Raw genomic sequence first — 23639 nt, forward strand, 5'->3', positions numbered from 1 at the left:
TATCAAGCCCTGAACGTTCGCTTCTACACCTTTACATTTCCTTGTAATAGTATTTTTCTCCTATATTTTTATTGTGGTGAAGTGCAACGACATAAAATCAACACCTCAACCATTTAAAATGTACAGCTTAGTGATATTAAGTGTGCCACTATCACCGTCATCCACGCCATATATTTTTCCTGTCTTTCAAAACTCAAACACTGTACTCATGAAGCAGTAATTTCTCATTCCCCAGTCATCCGTTTTACAAAGTATACATAAATTTCCATTAGTCTTGTCACTCCAGTTACATTGAAAGGCCCCTGGAGGGAGCGCTCACAACATACGCGAAGGGTATTTATTGTCAGGAATTTTTCTAAGTGCTTTGCAAATATTCACTCACAACATTATTCATCTTCGTGCCACAGGGTCTAGCATGTGCTTCGCTCGTGGGAGATACAAAGTATTTGTGGAATGGATTTCGGTACCACTTAAACGTTTTTCAGTGACGCTGGCAGTTAGTTATTCTGGTGGTAAATTACCAAAGAAGAGTTACGTTGGGAAAACGCCTTCAGGCAAAATATGACCCAAGCGCGTAAATGTAAAGAAATCCTTTACGTTAGCCACATGTAGATCAAGGTATTAACAAAGCAAGGTAAGAAGGAAGTTACAGCTAGATAGAGTATACAGGAAGCGACAACACAGCTCAGGTTTTCCCTTCTCTGGGATCCCACTCAACTCCAGAACTCAGGGCGAGTAAAGACCCGCGGGAGGGCACCGAGGGGCGGGGAGGGGCGGAGCTTGGGAGTGGGCGTGGATTCGAGGGCGGGGCCCGACGGCGGCCGGGGCGGGGCGCGCGACTGCAGCGGGTGGTTATGGCGGCCGACGGCGACTGGCAGGATTTCTATGAGTTCCAGGAGCCGGCCGGGAGCCTCCCGGACCAGGAGAACTGTAACGCGAGCCCCGAGGCGGGGGCGGGGGCCGGAGGCGAAGCAGGGGTAGGGGCAGGGGCAGGGGCGGGCGGGGGCGGCGACAGCTTCCCGGCGCTGGCTTGCAGCCTGGAGGAGAAGCTGAGCCTGTGCTTCCGCCCCGCCGTGCCGGGCGCCGAGCCCCCGCGGGCGGCCGTGCGGCCCATCACGGAGCGCAGCCTGCTGCAAGGGGACGAGTGAGTGCGGGCCTGGCGGGCAGGCGGGTGGGGCCGGCGGGAGCCTCCCTTCCCCAGGCTGGGCGGCCCGAGGGCCCGGCGCAGGCGCCTCCCCGCCTCCTTCCTTCCGCCTCCTCCCGCGCTCGGCGATTTAAAACCCCTGGCGCCCCGGCCGCGCCCCCGGCCGCGCCCTCAGTCCTTGGACAGGGGCTTGCCGGCCGTGAATCTCGCGAACGGAGCTCGTAGTTGCAGACTGCACCACCGGGGTGGGTGGGGGTGGGGGTGGGGGAATGATGGTGATTCATGCAACCACCTTGCAGTGAAGGACTGGACCTTGCCGCTCCAGTAGGGCACCACGTAGGATGGGACCTAGATTTGCAAAGGGATATTTGTAGGGGTGTGATAAGTGCTTTAACAGATACGGGAGATTTGAAAGAGGATCGCTAGCGGAGAGGTAGGGAAGATTTCATAGAAAAAGTTATCTGCAAATTGAATCCTGGTAGATGAGTAGGAAGTTTGTCTGGCAGGCGAAGAAAGGTCGAGCGTTTTAGGTCGGGGATGTAGCATGTGTAAAGGGAGCAACTTGTGAGGCAGCGGTCAGGCCACAGGAATTTGCCCCACTTGCCCACCCAGGTGGAGTGCGTGCCACCACAAAGACAAAAACCGAGGGCTCTAATTGTTAATGGCAGGGGTCTCAGGGCGGTGGGAAGATCAGTACCGATTACAGATTCACATAAGTGATCGATTTCAGCGATTGGAAAGTCACAGGATTTATGAGAGCTGGAGGAGGAAAGGGGGAGAGTATTTCAGAGACCACTTATTTAACCACCCTGAGCCCCAGTTACAATTTGATTAAATAAAGGTAATTATATACCACGGTTTTACCCCCAAAGATAAAAGAAATGGTTCGAAGGAGCTTGAGCGTACTGTATTTGTGGGAGGAGAGGCTGAAAGTAAAATGCGTGGTGTACATGAGGAGGACCAGGGTGGGATGGGATGTCAGAGTATTAGTGGGAAGGAGCCATGAGGATAGAAAGGAGCTTCCACCATGAATCAGAAGGTTCATCAGGAAGAAGGAAGAAGGCAGGAAGCATGGGATGAGGGAGTTGGGGATGAGGGTCTGTAGATGTGACTGAGAAGCTACCCTGGGAGATGATCTCTTCCTACCGCTTTCTCTCTGTGTGCCCTGCCCAGGTGCCAGGTGTAGAGGAGGGGGACATTTGTGATTGGATTTGTTTTTTTTGGTACCGGGGATCGAACTGGGGTCCTTGCGCTTGCGCAGCAGGCGGCAAAACCACTGAGCTAAATCCCTGGCCCGTGATAGGATTTTATATAGTAAAAGGTGACATTTTTGAAATGACCCAAAGAATTTCATATATATGTAGATTTATACTCAGATATATGTAATTTATATATTTCATATATATGTATGTTTATATACCCTGAGTCACTAAGATTTAGGACACATTCTGGATTTAATCGTTATATTTGAAGAGTAATTAGATGAGTGGCTTGTGCATATAGCTAAGGATCCCTATTTTTGTTTTGCCTGGACTCTTGGAAAGTAATTTAGCCTTTGCTTAAAACTTAGGTTGTTGTAAAATTTAAAATACTAGTCTTGATAATGATTTTTAGTGGATCATGGGTTGGTGGAAATGCATGTCTCTTGATTTTGAGTGTATAAGAAGTCTCTCCCAAGAACTGGGCTTCATAACCACTGTCTTTTTCTCCTCTGTATTGCATACATTTGCATACCTGCCCAATAGAGTCCGTTCTGACTCTTTTCACTAGTGAGAATTCTTGACACTTCTTTTACTTAGACACGTGCCTTGCCAGAGAGCACTATATTTAACTTCTCTGAGCCCCATTTATAGTTTTAAGTACAGAAAGAATGTATTTATCTACTGAGGTATTGTGCACATTCAACACTGGCAGGACTTTGACCTCCTTGGAAAAGAGCTGCCCTTCCAGTTCTTTATGACTGATTGTAATACTTCATAATAAGGATGAAGGCAGTTCATGCTAGAAAATTCTAGAAATCTTCCACTAAACTTGGCACTGTGTCCTTACAACCACAGTTGTTCTGCCTTGGTGGCAATGGACGATTGTCGGTTACTCTTTGCTTTCTTAGAAGGTCAAGCTCACCCACAGTCACTTCTGGATGAAGTATTTTACTCCATTTGTGCTTTCTTATATCCTCATTTAAGAAGGACCCCCCCCCCCCCAATTCTGGACTCACTTACTAGAATATCCTACTCTGGTTCCTGACCAGGGATAGGGATGTAGTTTGCTACTCAGTATTTGAAAATTTATAGCCAGGGCTGGGAATTTAGCTCCATGGTTCCACTGCCTGCCTCAAAACCACAAGGTCCCGAGTTCGATCTCCGGTACCGAAAAAGAAGAAAAAAAAAAGAAAATGAAAATTTGTAGCCAGAAAGATGTGGGCCAGAAGCCCAGCAAATAGCAGTCCAGAGACATTCTGGTTCATTGGCATTTGAGGAGATCAGATTCCAACAGAGAGGAGAGAGTAGGAATGAACCCTGACTTTGGGCAATTTGCTGGATAAAGCACTCAGTTTTCAGAGCTTCTTGGTTTCGTGTTTTCATTGAGATAATGTGTACTCCATGGCTAAATGTCCTTTAGGATGTTAGGCTTTTGGCAGCTGCGATTCTATTGCTACTGCTCTTTAGCAAATCCCTATTTATTAAATCAAGTGTTGTTACTCCATTTTTAAACTTCCATTCTACTAGGAGTGTTTTTGTACCTTAGTCAACTTACATGCTTGGGAAAAAGATCCACCCAGTTATTTAATGACTTACTCATGATTAGATACCTGTTATAAATACTAGGTTTTTAAATTTTTCTGTGATGTCTTTGTGTCTTCTAGCCAGTAAATAGCTCAAATATGTAGAGTTTAACTTTCCCTAATTAAAGTTCATATCATATCATATCTGAACTCTGAACTCTTTCTTGTCTTTTCATAAAATGTCATGCTTTACTGTGCTGATTATGACTTTGGCACCAAACCTGCATTTTGGGTTGAAGTTGGAGTTTGCTGTCCTAGTCTGGTGTGGATTCTCCTCAATTCAGCTCATCTGAATGAGTGCCTACAGTAATGGAGCTGGAAGAAATGCCTGCTTCTTATCGAAGCCTCATTTAGGACAGCTGGTTAAAGAGACAACTGGACAAAGAGGTTAAAGGACTTGTCCAAAGGGTCATGGATTGAGAAAGAGTGGAGATGAAAATTTGTTTCTTGAATCTTAGTCAAATTTCCTTTTCATTTCATCCCATCACATCCCCAAGATGTTGCTTGATAATAAAGTAGGGTAACTGCCTTGGGTATGACCTGTGTGCATTTTATGTGAATTCTCTCCTTCTCCTTTCATTAGTCTTACTACTTAGCTCGTAATATTACAAATTAGATATTAAATCCTGATCTCACATTGAGATTGACTCCTTTCCCTCGAAAAGATAGCAAGTTTTGGTTAGAGATGAATCGCCTTATGAAATGTTTCATGTGTTTGGAAGTTACAGAAGAAAAATAATTGTGGTAAACAGTGTGTTTAGTACCTGTCTGGCCGAGGAAACATTACCTATCTTCCCTGTACTTTAATCACTTTATCTGTAAAATGGGAAGAATAATGGTTCCTATTGGTAACGTTTTTGACGACTAAATGAATATATGTAAACTGTTTGAAATGGTGCCCAGCACATAGTATGATGGAAGTGTTAGCAACTGACTGGGAGAGTTTTCTATACCCCTTCACTTTCCATCAGTAATTCTTTTTTTGCTTTTTTTTGGTACTGGGGATCAAACTTGGGACCTTGCGCTTTCAAGGCAGGTGCCAGAACCACTGAGCTAAATCCCTGGCCTCCATCAGTACTTCTTGTCAGCCCACTTATATGATTTTCACTTAGTCTTATTAGGAGACTGTACTTTGTTGCAACACTGAATGTCCTTCTTTTGTTGTAATACTGGATATTTGTTTAACAAAAGACATAGAATATGAACTTTCACAGATTATCATTTTCTTCTTTTTAAGGATCTGGAATGCCCTGACAGATAATTTTGGAAATGTCATGCCAGTAGACTGGAAGTCATCCCATACTAGGACTTTACATTTGCTTACTCTGAACCTCTCAGAAAAAGGGGTAAGTTGAACCAGTACTTTCTGCATGACTGGTGTTGATGGTGGAAATGGAACAGTAGCATTTTCATTGAGTTGCCGTGTATTTCCCTCTCTCAGCCATCTTGGCTGCCCTGCTGTCACTTTGCTAGTATGGCCCTCCGATTCTTTCCCAGCACACGTCCACCTCTGTATGTTTATCTGTTTCCATTGCCAGGGAAAATGTGGGCACCAAGGATCACCATTTCTTTCTGTTTACGTAACATAACATTGGTGTGCTGAGAACTCTCACTGTGAGTCCAGTGTATTGAGGATACTGGGATATCAACAGAGTTCACTTACTGGTGAATTTAGCGACTTGCTGGATGTGACCTGTTGTCCAAAAACCATCTATTTTGGTGAATATTGAGGAACCATTAAAAGACATTTCAGGGGCCGGGATTTAGGCTCAGTGGCATTGTGCCTGCCTTGAAAGCGCAAGGTCCTCAGTTCACTCCCTGGTACAAAAAAAGAAAAAAAAAAATTCAATTTTTGGCTTTTTAATGTGTGTGTGGCTGACTTATCCAGCTTGAGGCTCCTGTGTTTATTCAGGTATTGTGAAGTAAAGATACCTGGGTCAAAAAGTGTGAGACAAGAGATAGGATGCCCAGGGGGCCAGAAAAGGGGAGAGAATTGGTTGGAGTGGAAATCATAGTGCTAAATTTGCTGAAAGCTGATGAAAAACATAGTCAAATTATGTAAAATTTAGGGCCAGACTGTTTAAGCTCCTTATCAGATAACAGTGTAAGCTCATGTCATTATCTGGCACGCTGTATAGTTCATTAAGTGTAAGTGTGTGATTATTGAGAGTGTAAGGCAGTATGGCTGTTAGAATTTTAAATAGTATTGTTAATGTTTTGAGAAAATAATTTTCTTAAATATGTGACCCAGAAGAGCCTGCTGCTTTTGGGTTTTAGTGAATTCTGACTCTTTCCCAGTATTACAGTATGTGGAGTCTTACTGTTTGTTCCTATCTTTAATCTCATTAAAGCTTTTCAGATTGACCTGGCACACATTTAGTGGAAAAGAGCAAAACAAAATATGTTACGCTCTTTCTGCTATTTATTTAGGTCCTTGCTGTCATTTTGACTTCATTTAAGTTCCCTTCCCTTTCTGAAGCTTCCTATTACTGTTTTAGCCTTTGCTGATCTCATGGAATTATACAATGTTAGAGTTGGAAGGGACTTTAAAGGACATTTAATCCAGCCTCACTTGGTGGGGGGAGATCCCCACCTACAGCATCCCAGACAGATGGTCCCTTAATCACGGCCTAAATCCTTCCACTCCTCTGAGTGGAAATCGCCAACACTGGTGGGGAGGTGTATGGGTGCTGGTTCCCACAGCCCTTTGTTCGTGCTTCTGTAAAGTCATTACTGTGTTTTTTATGAGTCCCCTTTTTCTGGGTTTGTCATTAGACTGTGACTTCCCAGCAGATATCTTTGTATTTTGTCTGTTGAGTAACTGCCGCAGTACATGGCAGAAGGCGGGTGCTGAGACTCATGCTTGTTGAGCGATGCTGAGTGCGTGATAACTTATGTCATCATTGTGACTGTAAAATCAGAGATCGTGTGGAAGGTCGTCTTTTTTCTTTAGGGTTTCCTATATTATTTAAAATAGAGCTAAACCCATAGTTGTCAGCCCATGAGTGTTTTTTTGTTTGACTTATTAAAAAATAGCATAGAGAAGTTCCTTTTATAGTTTCATAGAGAAGCACTTTAGCAGTACAAATGGGCACTCTAAGACAGTTTCACTGAATAAAATGTGAGTCTTGTATTTTTCTGAGATTGGACCTTGGGAATAGGAGCTGCTGTTTGAATGTTGTGCTCAATGCTGGAGTAATGGTGCTGCCAAGGTAGTGATTAGTAAAGACTTAATTTACTGCTAGTATTGAGGGTAAAAGCTTCACCTGGAATAACTCAACAAATGAAAGCAAACAGATAAATTCATCTGTCTTATCAGTCAATCAATCAGTCAATCATCTGTCTATCATGAAATGACTGGTGATGAACAGAGCTGAAATCAGACTATTCCTCAAGAAGAATTAATGGGCAACAAGGATTATGTAAGAAGCAACCATGTCACTCTTTTGGGTGGTGTGTAGTTTAAAAATACTTTTAACCTGAGAAAGTTACTTTATTTACCATTTTAACTGAGTGTTCTGTTCTTTCCATGACTGAGCTATGTACAGTTTACTTTTTGGAAGCATTCTTTAAATTATTACAGCTGTAAAGTAGGGTCCGGAGGAAATTTTTTCTTGACAATAGATTTATTATTTTTTGCATTAAGATGAGAAAAACCTTGAAAAACCACAGTTTGCTAGAATTCAATGTTTTGTTTTCTTTCATTCACCAGGTTAAGATGCACTTTTCTAAATTTGTGGGTCTTTTCTAGAGTAAGGCAATTAGGACATTCCAGATTCTTGCATGAGTACGTGTTTTCCACCTGATACATCCGCAGTTTCGCGCAGGGAAACAGTACCACGAGCTCTGTATCTAAGCCTGGCATAGGAAGGAGTGATGGGAATGCTTGGCCCGAAGAGAACGCATTTGTGCCTAACGGGAGAGTGAATGATGATCCCCATGACAGCCAGGGTTAGTTTTCAAAGCCTGAGAGGGATTCTGGCTCATGGCGTATGCCGTCTCTCTGGGGGAATGGGCTTGGCTTCCTCTCTGGAAAGATGATCTGGGATCATTATTTCTTTTGTCATGGAAATTTATTCTAATAGTTTACTGGTATTGCTAGTGTATTTTGGACTTACTCTATCTTGTATATGCTTCTACTTCATTTTGCTGGGAAACATCTCCTGTACATCTTCCTCCTTCTGCGCACACCACTTCTAGGAGAGAGACTTTACAGAATGTATCTTTATATCTTTATGTAGGATCAGGAAGAGGATAATGTCTTCTTTAAGTGTTCTTTCAAATTAAAACTTTATTATTTATAAGCCAGAAGGGGAAAAAGACAAAACCGTATTGCGCAAGCTACAACTCTGAAAAGTGGTAGCAGGTGGGTTTGAAGTGTGAGGACCAGTGACCAAAGTTGTTAGGTCCACCTCCAGCCGTCCACTTACCCTTATCACATTATGGCACTTTCTTCAGCTTCGCTGCTGGAAATCCAATATTCCATCATGAAGAGCCTAGTCTCTTTACCTTTCTTATTAAATTATTAAAGAAAAAAACCATCATAATTTTAAAAAGCAGCCTAGAATCATAGGCTTTAGATGAACAGGCAGCCTCTGCCCCACTTACTTTGTCCTTGATTTTTAGTTGCAGCAGGCAGCCACTTAACTGCTTCAGCTGCCGCTTCTAGCAGATCACCTACTTATTTTACTTGCTTTTATCTTTTAATTTTAGACTATCCACTGACCCAAAGCATGAAGATTTAGCTGTCTTACAGTTCTCTAGCTCTTAGCTCTCTAACCTTCCCACAAAAGGTCCCTGTCTTCCCAGTGTAATCATATCAAAATCCTTGGTGAAATTGATCTTCATCATTTCTACTAAATATTCATGGTTAACTCATTTTGGAATATTATTGTTTACTTCTATTACAGTTTCTGTTTTTTTCCTAGGGTAATGATAATTGGCTTTTTTGTGGTTTTTTTAGTTAATAATTAGCTCACCAATTCAGCCTCAAGAGACATGTAATTCATTGTAGTAAATGGAATATATCAGGTTCACTGTCAGTCTCCTCTCCCTTCCCTGTGCCTTTCTTGATGCCTCTTGCATCTGATTCTGGTCTGAACTAGTTACTCTCGAGTTTAGCTTCATAGCCATGATTCTAGGTTTACTTCCTCTGTCATTACAAGAATTGCTTTGACCTCTCTTTCATATTCGAGCCCGAGTCTTCTTGCCTTTCATTTTGCAGCAGGCCAGTGCTCCCTTCCCTTTTCTTCTCATATACAGGTCTCTTATAGTCTGGTTCACCCTTAAACTTCACACGCTCCCGTATCAGGAACTTGGGAGGTGGAAGGGACCTGCGACCACTCCATTGGGTTCTCCATGTTAGATATATCCTTGGTACTAATAAATACAATACATTTCCCAGATAAGAATTTATTACTTTAATTATGTTAAATATAATATTATATTTATATACAGGTTGACTAGCCCTTATTAGAAATACTCTAGAGGTATTTTAAATTCTGAGTCTTTCTGGATTTTGGAATATTTGCATATACATAATGAGATATCTTGAGGATGGCACTCAAGTCTAAACATAGAATTTATGTTTTGTATACACCATGTACGCCTAGCCTGACGGCAATTTATGCAGTATTTTTGGTGCCCCTGTGTTTTGAGTGCAAACTGTCACATGAGGTCAGGTGTGGAATTTTCCACTTGTGTCGTCACATCGATGCTCAAAAAGTTTGAGATTTAAAATTTTCAGATTGTTTGCTTAACCTGTAATATAATATATTATTCTAATTATCTGGTGTGAAATGGAGTGACATGGTTTCTTCTTACATAGTCCTTGTTGCCCATTTGTTCTGCAGAAACTCAGTGTGTATTAATCTTTCCTGAGGAATAGAGTTTTTATTTCAGTTCTGTTCATCACTAGAATAGTCATGTCATGACAGATGGATAGATAGATAGACAGACAGACAGACAGACAGACCATATATCACTTGTCCACTTGAATATGCTAAGTTTTTCCAGGTCAGGCTTTTATAATTAGTACTGGTACTAAATTCTAAGCATTAGGACCGGGCCTGTTATATTGGTGCGGGCAGGGTTAAGGGGAACCAACTAGGCATGGCACAATGCTCCAGGGATAGCAACAGCATGTAGCACTTTAGCAGCCTTGGACATGAATAGGTAGGGAGAGGGAGAAGTTTTTGGAACCTAGAGAGATTAGCTGTGGGGAGAGGTCTGCTTGACAAGATCTGTGGCCTTTGGTAGAGAGCCAGCATCGACAAATGGCAGTCTGGCAGGGAGGAGGACAGCAGAACCAGGGCCTGGCCCTCACCTTCTGACCTTGCGGTCTGCCAGTGCCTGCCAGTGCTGTGTAATCAGCTGGAAGCCAGAAGTCAAGGGTGCTCTTTGATGTGGTCCATAGGGTCAGTCTCCTGGGCACGGAGCGTGGAGAGAATGTGGATAGGTGGCTGGAGATAGTCCAACACAGCTAGGTTTGGAGATGTTTTTAGAATCTAGAGATACTCTTCTTTGGGAAGAAGAGATGTTCCACTGAAGGGCCAAGTGAGACCCTCCTGCCTGGATAGATCCTGTCTGCCAGGATGTTAATTGCTTTCCTGTTACTGCGAATGTTAGAAGTTAGTTTGCCAGTAACTCAATTTGTTTTCTGCATACTTTTAAACACCAGTCTTGCTTAACTAACATTGCTAAGTCTGCCCATTTTCTCCCTTCTCTTTGCTCTAATTCCTATGTTTTTTCCTGAATTCTGTCTTTTTTCTCAATAACATGTCAGCTTTTGTAAAGTGTTCTTATAGCGATTTCTTCTGGAAAAAAAAAATAGCTGAGTGTATGTCTATATCAGGCCATAGGGATGTAAACATACCGTAGTACTTTTGTATTTGTTCCACCCCGTTCTTTCTGCTTGGGATGTATATGTAAAGGACTACACACTTGGCCCAGAGTGACCCAACAACTTCTCCCTTTCAAGGAAGAACTCTCCACACATGCTTTCCACTGCCTTCACTTTTACCCAGAGATACTGACTTTGTTTTGATCAGAGTGTCCTTTTAACTGTGGGTATTTTTGCTTTTAGATAAGTGATCGTTTGCTCTTTGACACATCAGATGACGAGGAGCTGAGAGAACAGTTGGATATGCATTCAATCATTGTCTCCTGTGTTAATGAGGAGCCTCTCTTCACGGCAGACCAGGTATCAAGATGATGCTCGTCAGCGCAAAGAGAGCAGCATGTACAGCTGAAAAGCATTGCTTATTGATATGTCAGAATTTACTTCTTTTGCTTCACTTGTGTGGATATATAGGCTTATCATTTAACTCTTCCACTGAGGAAGAAAAGAAAGTATATGTTGCCTGGAGGTAAAGTTTTGTTAATTGGGAAGATCTCTAATCTAGGTGTTACTAAGAGTACATGTTACTAAGGGAGGCTTGTTTCTTAACCCAAAATCACAAAAATATTGTGAATTTCCTACTTTCTTTAGATTTATCCAAACATGGGCAAAGTATAATACATCAGTATAGAAATCTATCTGTATTTACTTTATTTCATACTCTGGGTAAGAAACACTAGCATATATTTGATGTCCCTGTTATGTGCTCCAGAAAGAAGTGAGCATTATTCTTGTGGAATGCTCTAATAATGTCAACCCTGTGTTCACTGGAAAGCGGTTGAATCAGCTGTCTCATTTTCTGAGGACTCCTCCTACCTCTGTTGTAGTGTCAAAATGTGAGGCCAGAACTTCGTCCCAAAATAAAATGTTCCTAGTTACTGGGTCTGTGAATTCTGCCACCCTCTATTTTTAGGCTAGCAAGATGAGGTCAGTAAGTGATGCGTTATGGCAGGGTTGGGAGGAGGACATTAAAAATGCACATTAATGTATGTCATTTTGATGCTCTTTGTCATGTTTTTGGTTGGATTATTTTTGGCTGGGAAAGAGTATGGTGCTTAAAAAAGCAAAGTAGTAGTGGGTTAGAGAGCTGTTGTGGGGTAGAACATGATTCCAAAGATGTGGCCGTAGGCATTCATGATCGAGCCCTGGGAATCCGCCTGAAATTTTTTTCTAGTTAGCATAATCCCACTGCCTTCAGATACAGTTTTGTTTTCCCTCAGTAGAAGTGCTGCCTCTTAAGCTTGCATATTCACAAAGTGTGTTAATATGATATGTACACTTTCGTTTAATTGTATTTTCTTTAATAGTTTTTTCTTAATGTGTAATACCTTTTTTCAAAATATTGAGTACCTTTTTCTGGCTTTCCTTTAAAGTTTTGTTGAGTTCCATTTTCTTTTTTCCACTTTTAGAATCTGAAACAGGTCGAGATGCAGTTGTAAAGTTTGAGCCACAGTGTTTATGACAGTAGATTGTTGCTTAAAAGGCAGATGTATTTCTGAAATTTTCCTGCTTCTTGCAGGTTTCTTTCTTCTTTCTTGTTCTGTACTTTAAGTACTTTTAAAATGTCCCTTTGTCTTTGAATTACTATATGAAATTCTTTTTCTGCTGTTAGAGGAAAATTTTGCTGTCAGTGAGGTAGTCTCTTGGTCTATGTATATGTTTTTATACTGTTGTATTTTCCAAGTTGTATGTAAGATCTTTGATTAAATAGCTTTAGATTAAGTGCATGCACATGGTATACTTTTAAATTTTCTTCTGTTTGCCTTCTTTTGACTGTAAATTCATAATCTGGTCCTGTCATGTCTGGAAAAAATTATCTAAGTGTTTGTAGCACCATTTCTCAGACATCACAATATCTAGTGGGGCCTACTGGGTCATGGTAGACACATTAAAGTGTATTGTGCTTAATTTTGTTTTTAGTGTGTGGCACATTTTCTATGATAAAAACCATGTTTACTCTTAAAAATCAAAATTTTGGTTATTCAGAACATTCACTCCTGCACACAGTTGGTTAGTGAGATTTCAGTGCACTTCTACCCTGGGCACCTCAGGTGAGCACCGTGTTATGGACAAGTCATTTTCCCCTCTGTATTTGATTAATACTTCTGTGTGTATTTCGGAAGGTTATTGAAGAAATTGAAGAGATGATGCAGGAATCACCAGACCCAGAAGATGATGAAACCCCTACACAGTCAGATCGGCTCTCAATGCTGTCCCAGGAGATTCAAACTCTTAAGAGGTCCAGTATGAGCAGCTATGAAGAGAGTAAGTGCTCTTTGTGCTTTTTGTCCATTTCAGACATGTGATGCAATCATCTTCAGAAAGCTTCTCAGAGGCTGGGTTGTATACCCTTCGCTGGCCATCTCATACTGCAGTGCTCTGGACTTGAGGACTGTGTTGTGTTTAACTCTGTCTTTGTTTGCTGGGGCCTGTGCAACAAAGTACTGCACATTGAGTGGCTTAAATAGTTGACATCCATTTCCTCCAAGTTCTGTGGGCCCAAAGCCCATGATTAAGCCATCAGCAGGCTTGATTTCTTCTGTGGCCTCTCCCCTTGGCTTGTAGATGGCCATCTTTTCCCTTTGTCTTCACATGGTCTTCCTTCTACGTGTGTCTTTCTCCAAATTTCCTCTTCTTATAGGAACACCAGTCGTCTTGCATTAGGTGCCAGCCTAATATCCTGTTTTAAATTAATTCCCTTTCTAAGCATCCTGTCTCCAAATAGCATTCCACTCTGAGGTACAGTCATACCTTGGTACTTGACTGCTGTGAAACTCATTGAATTTGGTACTTGACTCATCGTTACATACAAATTTTGTCCTGGTACATGTTGTTTGGTTGGTAACAATTGTTAAAGTTAGAACTTGTCAGCATCTGTTGCCTCATGGCCCGCTCCCCTTTCCAGCCAAAACAATTTGTTTGGTGCTTGTTTTTGGTATATTCATGCCTCCCAGTACCAATTAACTATGAGTGCTGAGGTACCACTGTGCTGGGAGTTAGGGCTTCAACATAGGCATTTTTGGGGAGATTTAGTTTAGCCCATAACAAAACAATCAGTAATCAATAATTCCTTCTTTACAAATAGTTGTCTTTAGTGTAGAGATGAAGAATTTTGAGAATCAAAATTGTGCTTGAATTGGATCTGTTTGACATACGAAAGAATCATGACTTGTAAAAACCATGTACTTGATTACTGTGAAAAGTTTCCAAATAACTACAACCAGTGTGTGAATATTCTGAGGCTGGTGCGCAGGCATGCATCTAATCTTTGCCATATGACTGGTTCCCTCTTTGAATGGACAGCAAAGGAGTCTCTATCTCCTAACTCACATTGTCACCTGGTTTTACATTATGGGATGACCCATATGGGATGCCTTCTGGTTGTGTGGCTTCCTTTTAACATATGGAAACTCTTTCTGATGGTCTTTTTGTACCATGCTGCTGTAGATACATACTTAGCATTGTTAGAGTCTTGTTTCCAAAAGATCATCCTGATAATCTGTTAGGATATCAAACTCCATATTAGTTTTCTAAGGCTGCCATAACAAGTACCACAGACCGAGTGGCATACACCATGGAAATTTATATTCTCACAGTTCTGAGGCCAGAAGTCTGAGATGAAGGTGCTGTCTGTCATATGTGGTTTCTGGCAAGGCCTCTCTTTGGCTTTGGACGGCTCTCTTCTCTCTCTGTTTTCCCATGATCTTCCTGTGTGTGTCCTCTGTTTTGGTCTCTTGATTTTATAAGGACAACAGTCACACCAGATTAGAACCCACCCTAATGTCCTCATTTTAACGTAATTACCACTATAAACATTCTTAACTTCGAGTCATATAGTCACATTGGAGGTACTGGGGATTAGGTCTTCAACAGTGTCCTGTCTCTCACATGAGGGAAAGTGGGCCGGGAGGGAATATTGTTCCTTTTCATCTTCTCATTTGTCAACCAAATCCACAAATTGAGACATGTATGATTAAATGTGTATTTAGTTTAATTCTTTAGTGCGACTCCTTCTCTCTCCAGGAGTGTCCCAGAATCCTGTGAAATTGCTTACCATTTCTTCTCAGCAGGTAGTTTTTGTACAGTCCTTCAACTTTTGTGCTTCTTATTTTCCATGTCTGAGCTTTCTCAGTCTTGACAGAGTAAGTGCTAACTCATGGGGTGCTTGGTTTATGCAAGTAAAAAGTTTTGTTATACTTCTCATCTCAGCTAGGTGAGAAGTGGCATTGCCCACTGACCTTTACTCTCCCCAGGACCTGCCACTCTCCCCAGGAGTGTGAGGAGTCTGAGAAGATCATGAACAGTTTAATTGCTTAGAGTATTGTTTTTGCTTTTTGGTGTAAAACCCACTGTTGTGCTGCTTTGAAACACTTTTGTCTTAGTGTCTGCTGTACTGTTTTTGGTCACAGGGGTGAAAAGGCTGTCCGTGTCTGAGTTAAATGAGCTCCTGGAAGAAATTGAGAGTGCCATTAAGGAGTACTCTGAGGAACTGGTGCAGCAGTTGGCCCTGCGAGATGAACTGGAGTTTGAAAAGGAAGTAAAAAACAGCTTTATTTCTGTCCTTATTGAAGTGCAAAACAAACAGAAAGAGCACAAAGAAACGGCTAAAAAGAAAAAGAAACTAAAAAATGGCAGCTCTCAGAATGGGAAGAATGAGAGAAGTCACATGCCAGGCACAGTAAGTGATATTTTGCAGGAGGCACTGGCGCTGGAAACAGGCACCCAGCACATCTGGCCAAGGGCAGGTTCGAGAGGTCAGGCGTGTGCGGGAGCGCTGTGCCTCCGATCAGAACGCAGCAGCAATTCTTCCCGAATATGCTCTGCTCCGTTTCTTCAGTACAGTGTTGCTTGGTGGCTATCAGGATAATTCAACACTGAAATGTTTAGGAGAGAAGAAAGGGGCAGGAAGGGGACAGGGAGAATGTCTTAAAGGAAGCCTTAGCAAGTGACCATTTTTAATACATCAGAATGTGAATAGTGGCTGTATTTGGCTGGTGGGCTGATGAATGGTTTTATTTTTTTAATCTGTGGATTGTGTAATAAATTAAAAAGGAGCCTATTTAGAGATGGCGCAACTGCCTTGAGCCTCAGTCACCTGATTTGTAAAAACAGGTCCCTCTTGATTTCAAGGTCAGGACACGAGGATATTAGTGGCAGTGTGTGACAATGAGCTGTTTGACCTACAGACCAGAATATTACTGATGGATGAAAACAAATTAGGATATTTGAAACTTTGACCCTTTATATAAGAATGTTTTGTGTTCTATTTTATCTTTTTTCTCAAGTGGTCCTGTTAATTTACCTGATTAAATTTTATCATGAACATTACCTGTGGATTATGTGAGATGCATTTTCTATTGATTTTATAACTCATTTTTCTGTCATTAGTTGAGGCCTTGTATATTTCTACCTCGATTTTATGTATGAAAAAATGTTGGCTTTATTTTTAGAGTACAGTGGTTGGGTAAAGGGATCCATTTTTCTAAAGGGGATATATTTTCTTTTTTGTTGGGGGGTACCAGGGATCGAACTCAGGACCTTGTGCTTTCGAGGCACATGGTGGACCACTGAGCTAAATCCCTAGGTCCAAGAGGATATTTTCTTAATTTATGATGTTGGTAGCATGGTAATACATAATCACAAACTGGCTATTATGGCTTAAAATAATATAAACTCTCTTTAACTAAGTCTTGAATTATCTTCTCTAGAGAATACTTAGCAGAGTAGTAGGTCTCCCTGACCAGGCACTGATGGAACTGTAGGAAGAGAATACAGTTCTCAGTTGCTGGGCCTCTCATAAGTGTTTAACACAAACCAAAAGAATCTAAGGTAATATTAAAAATCATTATACATGTAAACATTTAATAAAGTGGAAATGTTACTTGAAAGATTTAAAAAAAAAAAAAAGAATCTTGCTGTGTAGTCCATTCATAGTGCTGCTACTAACCATGAAGGGATTCATGTTTTACTTGTGTAATGTTCATTTATATGTAGTTAGAGAGGACAGAGCTTATCAATTGACTTTGAAAAAGCACTCATATATTTTATTTTTAAGAAATGTCAGTATGATTGAAAAGGTGCGTATTTAATCCTTTTTACAGACCACTCTAGAAAAAAAAGTTTGTTTGAATATATGGTTCTGGGAAATTTCCTTTAAAATATCAAGGACTGTATTTTGCTTTGCACCTCATATTTTAAAAAATTGCACCTTTTAAATTGCCCTGTTAATGCTAGTGGGATTAAATAAAATGCTTAGTGAAAAAGTCATAGTATGGTTGGCAATTTCTGCCTATCTGCTTTTAGGTATTACATGTAAAATCCTTTATTTATTGGTGTTAACACTTGACTGAGAAAAATAAATTTATCCCTCCAGGGATGCAAAGGCTTCTTTTTGTAATTCTCATGTAAACAGGGTTAGAATAGACCCATTGTGTCACTTAACAAGGCATTTCTATTGTGAAATGGATTTGGCAAGGTAGCAGTTAGGACATATTTGAATCTTTACTAGTCTTCAAATAGATACATTGAAGAGTAATTCTTTTCACGGTATTTGAACTTTTAAAGTAGCTTCTTGAGTTCTGAGCTACTATTTTGTGTCAAAACTTTAATTAGACAGTAATGGCATGGCTCAGCTTCTGGTACTTTTACCTGTATCTTTTCTTAGCTGAAAATGCCAGGGAATGACCATCCCATCTGTGACACAAACAGCCTGAAACCTGTGATTTTGAAGATAGTGGTAGGTGGCTCAGAAGAACCCTGAAGTGAAACAGCTAGTTCAGTAAACAGATTTCATGAAGTATTACCTTCCCAACCCATTTATATAACGTACGGCTTTGACAAGGCCTGATTTCTGTGAATTAATTATCATCAGTGATACAATTTTTTAAAAAATGGTGACCTTCTAATAGATGTTATGTGTTTTTTTCCAATAACGTCAGTCACTTTTTTCTCCCTACCAGAGGCATTTGTTTTTTCCACCATTAAGTTTATTGGTACATTTTAGGTATAAAATACATTCACATACATCACTGGGATCTTGTACCATTACATGAGTATCTTGGTTCTTATTTTTTTCCCCCCTTCCCCTGCCCTCCCCTCCCCACTTGCGAAGATCCCGTTTCCATTTTTTCCCTTTCTCATATTTTCCTCCCCCTCTTTCCCCTCCCCCCTCCCACCTCCCCTGCCCCCCTAGACCTTTACTTCCTATTACACAATATCAATTACACATTTTTAAAATTAAAATATCAAGACCTAGGAGACATTACCACAGATTTTACAGAATTTAAAAGGATATAGAAAGCATATTTCAAAAATCTGTTTGGAAATAAATTTGACAACTTCTAAGAAGTACATTAGAAGACAAATTAATGAAACTAACTCTGGAAGAAATATAAAATTTGAATAGCACTTATTAAAGTATATTCCTCACTTGAAAACCTACCTATATGACAGCAACAGGCTCGTATACATTTTAACTGATAAATTATATCGAACATTTAAAGCAGGAAAAAGAAGGAACACTTCTCCCCTCATTTTAGGAACTCAACATTGTGCTAATCCTAAAATTGGATAAAGATAATAGAAGCAAAAAGTATGAACGTAGATAGAAATTTGTTTAACAAAACAAACTCTTAGAAGTCAGATCTGGCAGGATGTAGAAAGTGGTTTTGTTACAGGGATGGCAGTGTTGGTTCAGCTTTGGAAGATCCACCTCCCAAAGCCATCATTTTAACAGAGGAAAGGAAAAAGCCATATGATCCTGTCACTAGTTGGAGAAAAAGTATTGGACTAAATTCTACAGCTATTCATGGTAAAAGCTATCAGGAGACTAGAAGTAGAACAGAACCTTTTCAACAGATTAAAGACATGTACTCCATACTTCAGCAAAAACGCCTTATGTGAATGGAGAAGGTACAATGCTTTCTCCCTAAGGTGGGGAACAAGGGCAGATATACTTACTCTTCATCTGTCCATTAAACTTTGAAATATAGGCCCAAATCAAAATAGTCTGGCAATAAAATGACACAATTAGGATAGGATTGGCAAGGTAGAAGCAAAATCTTTATATGTAGATGAAATGATCATCTACAGAGAAAATACTAAGAAATCTCTAGGAGCCTCCTAGAACTTGTACTTGAATTTATCAGGATTAGAAAACCCAAGGTATATACAAAAATTCAGGTCTGTATATACTTGCTATAAATGAAGAATTGGATATTGAAATTTAAAAGTTATGTAGGAGTACAGAGGACCTGGAAAAGTTAAAAAAACCCCAGAAAACAATGTTGGAAGACATTTAGTACCTAATTTTAAGACTTCTTCTAAAGCTACAGTAATCAAGGCAATGTTGGTGTAAGGAAAGACATATAGATCATTGGAGTAAAACAGAGAATCTAGAAGTAGAACCACACATATATGGTCCACTGAGTTTTGAAAGATTATCTAACATTAGCATTTTATAGAATATAAACTCAATTCAAGAGCCAAGGAAGAGACAGTGTTTGCAGCAAATGGCACTAGAACACCTGGTATCCGTATATAAAAAAATTAACCTCAACCCTTTTTTTCTATACATGAAAACAACTTGAAGGGATCTATGAACCTAAATAAGAAAGCCTAAAAGTGTAAAACTTTAAGAAGACATTATAAAGGAAAATATTTATGAATTCAGGGTAGGCAAGAACTACCTAGGATACAAAAACATGATGTATAGAAGAAAAAAATTGATAAATGAGATTCCATCAAAATTTAGAACTTTAAATGACATCATTAAAATGAAAAGTAGTCCTTAAACAGACCATATTTACAATACATATGACCTATGACCAGAATATATAAAGTATTCTTAGAGCTCATTAACAGACAACCCAATTAAAATGTAGACATAAGAAGATGATAAATAGCCAATATAGCACAAGGAATGGTGTGCAACTCTAGAATCAGAAAAATACTAATCAGTACAATAGTAAGATTGAATTATACACTCATTAGGGAGATGAAGTTGAAAGTTTTAAAAGCCTTGTTGTGACATTTTCTTTTTGTTGGATTCTCCCCCTTTGCGTTTGATATGTCACGCCCAATGGATTCATTCTGCTGGGTTTCCTGGGGGTGTGATCCTCATTGTCTTTTCCTAGGGTATTGTCTAAAATTTTTTGGAGTGCTGGTTTGATATTCATGCAGTTCCTGAGGTGCTCTTTATCATGAAAGTATCTTATTTCTGCATCAATTTTGAAAGATAGTTTTGCAGGGTACATCCATCTGGGTTGGAGGCTGTTTTCCTTTAGGGCTTGAAATCCATCACTCCAAACTCTTGTTGCCTTGAGGGTTTGCATTGAGAAGTCTGCTGTGATTCTGATGGGCTTTCCTTTGTATGTGATTTGTTTCTTTTCTCTCACTGCTTGTAGAATTTTATTCTTCTGTTGGATTTCTGGAATCCTAACTATTATATGCCTATGTGTAGATTTTTTTTGATCAAGGTTACTTGGAGTCCTATATGCCTCACTTATCTGTATGTGAAGTTCTTTTCCCCTCCTTGGGAAGTTTTCTGCCATCACTTCTGTGAAGAGTTTTTTTTATGTCATCTGCACTCTCTCCTCTTTCTTCATTGACTCCAATCAGTCTTATGTTATTCTTCTTTGCATCATCTAGCAGCTGCTGGATTGATTTCTCATGTTTCCTTACAATTTTAAAGCAATTTTTCTTTTCCTGGTCACTAATTGCAATCTTATCTTCTATATCTGAAATTCTATCCTCACATTGGTTCATTCTGCTGCACAGACTTCCGATGGAGTTTTTAATCTCCTGGAAATCTGTTTGCATCTGTTTGATGGATTCCATTTGTTTCCTACGTTGGGATTCCATCATGTTCCTCAGATCCTCTATTTTTTTATCTGTGTCCTCTCTAGATTTATTAATCATGTCTTGCACTATGAGCGCAACCTTTGTTGTTATCTGAGTAATTATTTCTGATTTCATTTTTCCCAGATCCTCTTTTGTTGCCAGTTCAGAGAGTCCAGGTGGTTGAGTATCTCGGATTGTTCCATCTCATTTCCCTTTGAGGCTGCTGTAGGTGATCCAGAAGTCTGTTTTTGAGGCTTGTTTACATGTCTTCACATTTCCACGGGGGTGGGGGTGTGTGGGGGGGTTGCTTCTGGTGCCTGTGTGGCTCACCTTCTCTGCCCTAGGAGCGTGGAATGGCAGCGGGGGAGCTTCCTTCTGGGTTCTGGGACTGGCTCACCTTCTCTACCCTAGGAGCGTGGAATGGCAGTGGGGGACCTTCTTTCCGGGTGCTGGGAGTTACCAGAGGTACTTTTGAGATAGTAGAACTTAAACTTTTTCTTACGCTTGGAATAGCTTCCTTCCATTTTTCTTCAAGGATTTTTTTTTGGTTTGTTTTTTTGTTTTTTTGATACCAGAGATCGAACTTGGGACCTTGTGCTTGTGAGGCAGGCACCAGAACCACTGAGCTAAATCCCCAGCCCACTTCAAGCATGTTTTATCAAAACACTACATCCATTTGTATTGGGTATAATATTTTATCCGTAATTGCTAGCTTTTTCTCTTTGGTCCACAGATACTCTAGTGAAATATATCTGGTTGGGAATAGAGCAGAGTTAATTTTAGAGACATGTTTTGTTTCAAACATTTATTGCAGTTGAAAAAAAAGTAGGGCATGTAGGGATACTATTTAGAGCTTTAGGAAATTTCACTGAAACCTGAAAAGATCTTAAAGAAAATAACAGTAGCTTAAAAAAGTGAAATGTTATCTTGAATTGAGTTTTACTTTTTAAAAATAACCATCTGTTATATATTAAGATAAAGCAGCAGTCATTCATTCAGCAGATACTTGTGAAGTGCCTGCCTCGTGCCAGGCACTCACTGTTCATGACACAATGGCAAGAAAAGCAGGCAAAGCTGTTGCCTTTCTGGAGCATATATTCTAATGAGGGACACAGGCAGCACACAAGGGAAAGAATGAAGCGACAGTGTAATGTCAGGTAGAGTAGTAAGTGTGCTTAAGAAAAGAAAAGGCTGGTTAAGGTGGTCAGTAGCATTGCTGCCAGGGAGTTGTTGCAGGATAGCCACTATTCCACTGCTACTTCTGATTGGTAAGGGACACTTCCCAGTCCCTTTCCACCTCCCAGTTTGGAGGGAGGTTGGAGGAGTTTTGGGAAATGTAATTCAAGAGAGCAAGAGACATGATGTTTCCTTCGTCTTGTTTCACAGCACCAAGAGGTGGTTGAAGGTCCTATCAGTTGGTGACCTAGCTGCATTTCTTTGAATTGACCATGCTGTTTTGGATCTTGATGCTTCTATATATTCTACTTCCTTATTTTGGAATGGATTTCCTTACCTACTTCCTCTGTTTTTTTTTTTTTTTTAACTCAAAATCATGACCAAGCATTGTCTTCCTTTCTTTGACCCTTTCCTCTCGATCATTATGGGAAAAAAAAATTTATTTGAATGTGTTGGAAAATTTGCTTTAAATTTTCAGTGAAGAATTGACTTTTCTCTCTCGTCAGGTTTAGTATTATTCATAATACTAAATTGTCTCAGAACACAGTCATATCATGTTGCAATTTTTTTTCATGCCAGTCGCAGTTGTGTTTCCCTAAGAATAGGAAAGCTAACTTCACTTTCTTCCTATCTTTAGGTCCAACTTGAGATATTTAGTACATTTCTGCTGAATGAATGAGAGATTGAAAGATAACCTTGCAAATCTGTGTCGACCTTTCTAGCAGGTGCCAAGCCTGCAGAGGCTGAGTGGTTTAATGATGAGGAACTTTGGGTTAAGTGCTGCATCTGAATCCTGGTGCTGCCACTGGATACAGACACCTTTGAGTTCTGGAGGGATTCAGTGAAATAATGTATGCAAGAGTTCCATACACCCTGAGAAAAAATGTCCAGCTCCCACTAGACATTCCCCCCCTTGGATATTGTAGAGGAACCTGAAATTCCTGTCATTAAATCAAAGTTTACCATTTTTTAAAAATTGAACTTAAAAAAAATTCTTTTATTTAGTGTAACTTACTCAGTTTCTGAAACCAATAAGGTTTCTAGATCAAAGAATTTGCAGTTTTATTTTATTTTGTTTTTTGAGACAGTTTCTCACTGTGCAGTTCAGACCAGCTTGAACTCGCTATGTAGCCTAGGGTGGCCTTGAACTCACATTGATTCTCCTGCCTCAGCCTCCTAAGTGCTGGGAGTACGGCATGTGCGACCATGCCCAGCTGAATTTGCAATTTTAAATGACCAACTTTTTCAAGTTGTTTTGCAAAAATTGACCTAATCATAGTATAACAGCTGCCATTTCCCAACACTTTGCACTGTGGACATGATTAGCCTTTTAATACATACTGATATGATAGGCAAGCAGTAGTTTGATTTATTGGCCACTTGTATTCTTTGATAGGTTGCCCATTATGTCATATTTGAGATGTTTTTCATATTTATTTGTGAGTGTGCACATACTTCTGCTGTTGCAGGGCAGTACTGTATCATAATCTTTGGCTCAAATCTCTCTGACACAGTGCAGGCTCCTTAAAGACTCATTCATTGTGTCTCCCCAGCATGACACACGTTTCCTGGACATGGAGATTGAATTCTAGATTTGGATTTGTGGTATTGGAATTATTATTACTCTCTTTTCGATGGGGCAGGGCAGGCTTTATTTATATTGAACATATTCACAGGTCATTGAATTTTAATGGCAGTTCCCTTGAGTACAAGGACAAGTTAAAATATACCAGGTTATGTTTTAATTTAGTAGCTGCAGTTCATCTAGAATTAAAGACATTATTGTGTACTTGCTT

The 23639-nt window shown here is 40.1% G+C and overlaps 1 protein-coding gene across 4 annotated transcripts in view; it reads left to right on the forward strand.

The window, feature by feature from the left end:
- Positions 1-810: 810 nt before the first annotated feature.
- Fez2 (fasciculation and elongation protein zeta 2) overlaps positions 811-23639 on the forward strand; it is a 43026-nt gene continuing 20197 nt past the window's right edge. The window contains exons 1-5 of one of the 4 annotated variants that reach the window (XM_021253716.2): positions 811-1144; positions 5167-5275; positions 11014-11130; positions 12951-13092; positions 15237-15505. In XM_021253716.2, the coding sequence (XP_021109375.2) occupies positions 855-1144; positions 5167-5275; positions 11014-11130; positions 12951-13092; positions 15237-15505 (927 nt within the window). In that variant the 5' untranslated portion in view covers positions 811-854. The remainder of the gene's footprint in view (positions 1145-5166; positions 5276-11013; positions 11131-12950; positions 13093-15236; positions 15506-23639) is intronic. The other 3 variants (XM_021253717.2, XM_013070170.3, XM_013070171.3) reach the window with 3 other exon arrangements.

This window comes from Heterocephalus glaber, unplaced genomic scaffold, assembly GCF_053883595.1.
Source record: "Heterocephalus glaber isolate CG9 unplaced genomic scaffold, H.glaber_assembly_v1.0 deba00001457, whole genome shotgun sequence".
NCBI lineage: Eukaryota > Metazoa > Chordata > Mammalia > Rodentia > Bathyergidae > Heterocephalus > Heterocephalus glaber.